General features: G+C 40.9%; 1 protein-coding gene across 1 annotated transcript in view; it reads left to right on the plus strand.

Moving 5' to 3' along the window:
- plxna4 (plexin A4) overlaps window positions 1-7,778 on the plus strand; it is a 328,946-nt gene that overhangs the window by 304,799 nt on the left and 16,369 nt on the right. The window contains exons 29-30 of the mRNA XM_020599492.1: window positions 2,558-2,657; window positions 5,852-6,042. Coding sequence (XP_020455148.1) covers window positions 2,558-2,657; window positions 5,852-6,042 — 291 coding nt within the window. The remainder of the gene's footprint in view (window positions 1-2,557; window positions 2,658-5,851; window positions 6,043-7,778) is intronic.

The following is a 7,778-nucleotide window of genomic DNA, read 5'->3' on the forward strand; positions in this document are numbered from 1 at the left end:
TTCATCCAGGTCTGTAGCTGCAGTCTCAAATACACTCCAGTCTGTGCAGTCAAAGCAGGCCTGTAGCTCTGACTTAGCCTCCTCAGTCCAGCTCTTCACTGTTTTGACTACAGGCTTCGCAGCTTTAAGTTTCTGCCTATAGGTTGGAATAAGATGGACTCTACAGTGATCTGAGAGTCCGAGGGCTGCACGGAGGACAGAATGATAGGTGTCTTTTATTGTTGTGTAGCAGTGGTCCAGTGTGACTTTGTCCCTTGTGGGACAGGTGACGTGCTGTCTGCATTTTGGTAGTTTGTGGGTGAGATTTGCTCTGTTAAAGTCCCCTAGAACAATGAGTGGAGAGTCGGGATGTTCTAGCTCCAGGCTAGTTATCTGTTCTGCTAGGAGCTGTAGTGCGGTATCGTTAGCCTGTTGTAGGTCTTTGGTTCTTCTTACCATTGCTAACTCTAAGAGACGAGACAGTCCAGTAACTTCAAAACAGTGCTGATTTATTAAAAGGATCACAGGTAAAATTAACATTACACTCTAAGCAATTTTTAAGCTTCTTCCGGCTCTTTGAAACCAGGAACTCACAAAGACGAAGTAGACCACTTGGATATATAAAAAATAACAGTGCTGGTTTATTCACAGAATCACAGGTAAAATTAACATTACACGTCCAGATCTCTTCCACCTCCGACCTGCACGCAGGCAGACGAAGTATGAAAGACCTTGAACCATAATGCCTATACAATTTTATCACTTGGTTGGGATAGCCCATTCTACCCAGCAACATCAAACCGTGACGTCACCTGATATGCCGGCTTTGCAGCTGACCATAACAATAGTCAAAACATGAAGAAAGTCAAGCTGTGTGGCTGTTGATTGTGTGGTGTGTATCTAAGAACGTTTTGACATGACATTACACATAAGAAAATATTATGATTACCCTTACAGTTACACATATCATAATAATAGCAATAACCTCCTGCCTGCAAACTGTCTCTATTTAGTTGTCCTTGGCCTATATGCAGCCTGCAGAACTCATGAGAATGACTAAGCATTTAACAGCCTGAGCTAGACAGCCTGGCTCCACTAAACATTTCTAATACAACAAATCTCTAACAAATATCTATCTGACTAAGAAATTACCTAACAACATGCTCAGGTATCTTGCACCTCCAAACTGCACGCAGGCAGATGTAAGATGAAAGACCCTGAACCCACCAGGCCTATACATTATATCCCCTCGGTTGGGCTAGCCCCATACTACACAGAAACGTCAACCAAGACGTCTCTCTCACCAGCTTTGCAGCTGGTCATAGCAGTAGTCAAAACATGAAGCAAATCAATGTGTGTGTGTCTGTTGATTAAGTGGTGTGTAGCTAAAAACATTCTCACACGACCTCTAGTAACATGTCGTGTCTTAAACATAAGAACATATTATGGCTAAGGCTACAGTTCTACACGTCATAATAATAATATTAAACACCCTGTCTGCTGACAGTCATCAACATTTCTCTCTAGTTATCCTTGACCAGATGTACCCTGTAGAAACTCATAAGCATGACTAAGCATTTAACAGTCTAACTAGACATCCTATCTCCACTAAACATTTCTAATACATAAAGTATCTATCTAATTTCTATCTGACTAAAAATACCTAACACTGTGGTGTTATGTACACTCCCATTAGCATGAAACTGTTGAATTCACAAGGAGAGTAAAAGGGTTTGCAGTTGATAACAAAAGTCTCTATGTCTGCTTTACATGTCCTCTGTAGCACTGTGACATCTGTGCACCAACCTTCATTTATGTAGAAGCAGATTCTACCTCCTCTCGTTTTCCCGGACAGCTCCTTTACACGATCCGCTCTGTACACCTGGAAGCCCGGTATTCGAATTGCGCTGTCTGCAATCGAGTCTCTGAGCCAGGTCTCCGTGAAGCCCAAAGCAGCAGAGCATGCAAAGTTGGAGTTAGTCCTGTTGACGAGAAGAATTTCATCCATTATGTTGACCAGAGACTGGAGATTAGCCAGGTGAATAGATGGGAGTGAGGTCCGTGTTCCCCTCTGTCATAACCGCACCAAAGCGCCAGAGCCTTTTCCACGCCGGCGGCATTTTTTCCAGGTCCCGTATATCGCTGCTGCGCCTCTGATCAGAATGTCCCTTACAGCATTCTTTGTTCACAAAAATTGGAGGAAGGTAGTTTGGTGAGTTGTCTGATATTTAACAGTTCTTCTCTGGTAAAAGTAATCTGGGATGGGTTGCAACAGACCAAGAAAACAAAGAAAAACAAACACAAGAGAGCACGAGTGACCACGGTCGCCATCGCTGTTGGCGCCGGAAGTACAAACAATAGTTTGTTCTCTTATACTCTTATGTGTGGGTTGAATAGAGCTCATAAGGGTAATACAGTAAGATATTCTCTGTCTATCAAAATGAAACCAGAATGGATGGAAGGAAATATAGAAAATGACAGGAATACAATGATCTATGGGGTTTTTGATCAGCTACGAACAATCTCTTTTCTGGTTCTGTTGTTTTGAGGAGTCATTTGCATGGTGTTTGTTTTTCAGGTACCTGATAATGCAGTAATGGCTTTGGTTCCCAAGCAAGTTACAGCCTACAATTCAGTAAACAACTCCACTGTCTCTCGAACCTCTGCAAGTAAATACGGTAAGTCTTCTTGTTGCTGTGCATCTTCAGGTTTCTGTTGTATGTGTGTTACAGAACTAGTTTCTCAACAGACCTAAGACCAGGCTCACATGCATTTGTCAAAATACTCACAACAAATAACAAGTAAACAAGTTGATTATTTCATTTCATTCTAAATATTAAGGGTAGGGTTGGCAATCCTGGAAAAACCAACAAGAGGAAGCTCAATTTTGAAAGTAGACAACCGAAGAAATCCCACCCTTTCATTCTTGCATCTCTCCAAACCCACTCCGCCAAAACACAGAATGCACTGCAACACACACTGACTACTACTCATTTCATAAAAATAACAAATGCCTTCCAATCAAAACAAAACAGATAATTACCTATCTAACAGACCACCATGGCATCACTTTTCAGCCCCTTTTGTCCTTTCCATTGGCCCCATTGCTCAGAAGCCAAACCAATGTTAATTCTGGTTTTACATTTTGCAGCATCCTACTTTTTTTTTAGCTGTAACTTTTTTGAATACAATGTTAGCCAACCAGGACCTCTGGTTCAAGGCTGAACTGCTTTAGCCTTGGCTCGTAGCCAGTAACTAGCTTTACAAGTCCGGGCTTTTCCAGTGGGGAGAAGTGAAGAGGGAGGCCAGCTAACTCCGTTCAAAACACAGGCTTTATTCTGTATTGGTAACGCTAACACTGCATGTGGCCTTGATGCCCAGTTAAATGGTTACAATCCTATCTATGCACTTAGCCGACTACTGTCTGGCTGCATGTAAAAGGAGTCTCATCCATGCAGCAGTCTTCTTGGTCTCATACTGCTCACACAGGTCACAACTTCTGGCAACAACAACATTACCTATAAGGCTATATGTTTCCATTTGTGAACAAAAGCTGCTGTGGGTACCTTCTCTGCCATAGCTCTCTAGCTTTAGCTGTAAAACAGAGCGGTAACACATCTGCCTGCAACTGCAGTGTGTTGTTGGAGACTCTTGGCTCGCACATTGTGTGCAGGGGCAGCATGTGCACAAGTAGGAAGTAGGTTGATAGGCAGGTAGGTCGTCTATTGGTTTTGCTTGGGGCGAGTAAAATTATTGGTCAGGCATTTTTCAACCCTGCTGCTGCCACAGGTGATGGATTTTTTTTCTTCATGTTAGTGCATTTAATGTATTCATTGCCATCGGGATGAAAAGAGAAATTCAAGAAACAACAGAAGGAAATACCAACCCTACCTTTAAGAAAGAAGCTTAAACATTTCAACATCAAACTGTAATGCTTGTAAGTTTCAGAATGTTAAAGTAAATTAAAGTGTGTAATTTCAAGTAAGTTGTGTTTGCCCCACTATGGCTGCAGCTTCTGTCATCGAGGTGCCAGGTCATGAAAACCTGACTGAAAATGCTCTTTATGAGCAAAAATACATTCAAAAGTCATTTTTAGTAATCATATGTCTATCTAATCATAGGCGTAACAGTAACAAATATCAAATATGCATGTATAAAATGCAATATTAATAAAGAATATACCCAGAAAAAAACTCACTGATAACTAAGTGAACCCATAGCTGTGGATATGCCCACAGGAAAATGGCTGTTGATGGACCCTGCACAACAATGAAAGACCAGACACAATTTAGAGTAGTTAAAAGGATTTCTAATACATAGCAAGAGACCAGATACTCTTTCATTCTGTTGTTCTGGTCTCCTGGGACTCCAAAGTGTGTACTCTCATCTTTGCATGTGCCAGTGCTTTTTCCACCTGTCTGCTCCTCATCTCCTTGAACCTGTGAAACCATCAAGCTAGTTGCTGATCAAAGGGCCAGCCACACTAGCGACAAACACTTCAGTCACATCAAATATGGTGCCACATTATTAGCATCATGCCATCTCCATACGGTCTCACCTCATCTCTTCAGCTTCAAATTAGTCCAGATAGGACAAGGTGAGTGGCGCAGCAGAAAAGGGAGGGAGAATGCCAGGAATATCTCCCTCCACATATTTTAAAGGATTGACTTCGAACACAAGTCTGAGCCACTTCATAACTGGCGTGGTACTTGAGAATGACTTTGAACTCTCCCTGAGTTCAATCGCCAAAGAATCTAGGCTGAATTTAATATAGCTACTAAGGAGGGTGGATGGAGAGCGAAACAGGAAAGAAAGTTGTGGAAAAAGTACAAAGATTAAGACAAACACTGTGTAACATGTTGAGTCAGAGAATGAAAGGAAAAAACCTTTGTGTTTGATCTTTAATGTAATGTTTCCATCAAAAACCGCAAGAAGAAAAACCACCAAAAAAAAAAACCACCATCTGTATTACAATAAATTCCAACCCTCAATCCTGTGTATCCCTGACTCTGTTTCATGCTCAGCTTCTCAAATAAATAAATAACACATATACTACTCACTCTGCTTTTATAAAAACAAACACCAGTTTCCCTGAAAAAACTCAAAAGTAGCACCAAATGAAAGATCCTGCAGAAAGCACTTGATAACAGGTCTTATAACAAAGCTGCATTTAAATATTGGGCACTGAAGTGCCATATAGGAAATACAAATCATACTGTAATCAAATCGGAGCAGTCAATACACACACACACATTCTCTGTGTCTAATATCTCTAGCTGTCTCCTTTCCCCAAACTCTCCCCTCCTGCCTTTCTCTCTGGACAGATTGATTTCTGCCCTTGTGATTCCCCCCCCCGTCAAAACCTCGCTCTAAACCGCACCCACTGATCAATTTTTTTCACACTGTGTAAACATTCACTGAGCCATGTGTTTGGAAATGTCATCGCCACTCCAGCCGTTGGGTGAGCCATACATATTTTATCTCATCTGACACCTGTTCGATTTTGTGTCAGCCAGCGATGCCGTGTCTTTTCTCTGGGAGAATAAGCCATGAAAAGTTAACCATGCACACTTTTTAAAAGTTTCATATCCAATCTCCCAGACCTGTAAATTGGAATCCACAAGCCAAAAAAAATCTTTATTCTGGTGCTGACATTTAGATTATGGCTTCCCATGCTTCTCTGGTGAAACAACAGACCTTTCTTTTTAGAATTTAGGCCTAAATATTCGGGAAATAATCCGCATCATATAGTATAGTAAAACGTTAGAAGCTAATGAAGATTTAACTGGTGGTTGGGGAAAACAAACACTGACTGGACATTTCCAGTTACAGCATATTGGTAACGACATGGCCTAATGCATGTTCTTCACAGAGAACATGATAAAGTACACTGGAAGCCCTGACAGCCTGCGTTCCCGTACTCCTATGATCACTCCTGACCTGGAGAGTGGGGTCAAGGTTTGGCACCTGGTGAAGAACCATGAGCATGGAGACCAGAAGGAGGGCGATCGCGGCAGCAAAATGGTCTCTGAGATCTACCTGACACGACTTCTGGCTACCAAGGTGAGCCCTCTGTGTTTTACAAAATTTTCCCTTTGATATTCATGCGATGGTGATTTTACACAGTTATATTTTAATTATTTTCTTAGGATAAACAGACTCTTTATTTGGATCTGTAACCTTTTGCAGGGCATATGATTTAATAGAAAAAAGCGTTTTCTCTGTCCCAAAAATTGCATTGCTGTAGGAGGATGTTTTTTTCTTGAAGCAGTTCACAAGGTGAAAGGCTAAAAGGTCATTATAGCCTTCATATGTTACAATGAATCAGAAACCCTCACTTTATTAAAATATTCATGCTTACTTTGGATGAGTCATCTCAGTGGAAAAAATTATTCAAATGTATTCCTCTAACCAACTCAGGTGTGGAAGAGAAAATAGGTATTTGTTTGTTTTCTCTTTTCATTACTGTTGAGTTGATGCAGCAGCATTTCAAAAAGGGTAAAGACGAAAAGACCTATGAACACAGTAAAGGTGTTTCTGTAATTTAAAGAAAATTACCAGGCAAAAATAGAAATGGTTATAAAATGAGTCTCTTTGAATGTGCCTTGCAACAATGGCTTCTAAGAAGGAAAAAAAACTTAATTTGGCTTGGAGGGCAACGTGGCTTTGATCTAGCAGCTGAATGCAAATTACCAATCCATTGCTAATGCACCTTATTTTTTCCAACAAGACATCCTGTTTGTCAGACATAGAGATGTACAGGGAAGGCAAAAGAAAAAGGGGAGGCTACAATCTGATAATGTTCAGCCTGTAAATTTAAATCAAGGACATTTTAGCTAGTTTTTTTGATCCATTGTCCACCTTTGTTTAGCTCTTCACATAGAAAACATCAGCTCAGTCCTCTAGTGGCAATGTTACATGCACGCACACACACTTCCATCACTTCAGGGGACATTACACTGACTTACATTCCTTTCTGGAAACTTACCCTAACCTTAAAATGAGTCATCACTCTAACATGTAATGATTTACATTTTGGGGACTTGCTTTTTGTCCCCATAAGGACATTGTATCCCCACAATGCAGAAATAGACGAAAAGGATTTTTTTCCTGCAAAAAGTTAGTCTTCTTTTAAGGAAAAGCATCAGCAGCAGACCACACATGGATGCAGTTACAGTAAATGGTAATTAACACAAGAGACACTGTGGTGAAATACAGATATCATAGGCTAAATAAACAATGTAACAAACAACTGAACATTTCACTCTGTTTATACTAGGGTGAACTAATGACTGCATTGCAGATGTGTGGGTAGATGAGCTATGAATTAAAGCTGACAACTCGGTTACAACAACAGGGCAGGAGATACGAAAAATATGAAGCTATATGTGAAATAGGACGTAACAAGCAACATAAGATAGAAACTACTAAATAAAGCAGAGCATACAATAAGTGGTAGGAAGGGAGAATGGCACAGTCATTACTGTGACCCTCCACACAGGTGCACGTCACCTCTTGGCCCCTGTGAGCTGCTTATTTCCCTGCCATTTTCCCATTCTACAGTTAAGGAAGGTGGCTTTTGACTGCAGACAGCACATCATATTTCCAGATGGATTGTTTTTGTGAAATAACCAGTTTATCTTGGCCTGTCATCTCTCTTGGTGAGAAATTACTGGGCAGACAGACAGTGTAATTGACTGCGTTTGACTTTTACCTTGACAATAAGTACCTCTCCCTGGCAACTCTGCTGATGTCTCTCATGTTAGCTCCATCAGTGTCACTCTTAGCGTGGTTACAGG

This window comes from Monopterus albus, unplaced genomic scaffold (genome assembly GCF_001952655.1).
Source record: "Monopterus albus unplaced genomic scaffold, M_albus_1.0 scaffold41.1, whole genome shotgun sequence".
Lineage (NCBI taxonomy): Eukaryota > Metazoa > Chordata > Actinopteri > Synbranchiformes > Synbranchidae > Monopterus > Monopterus albus.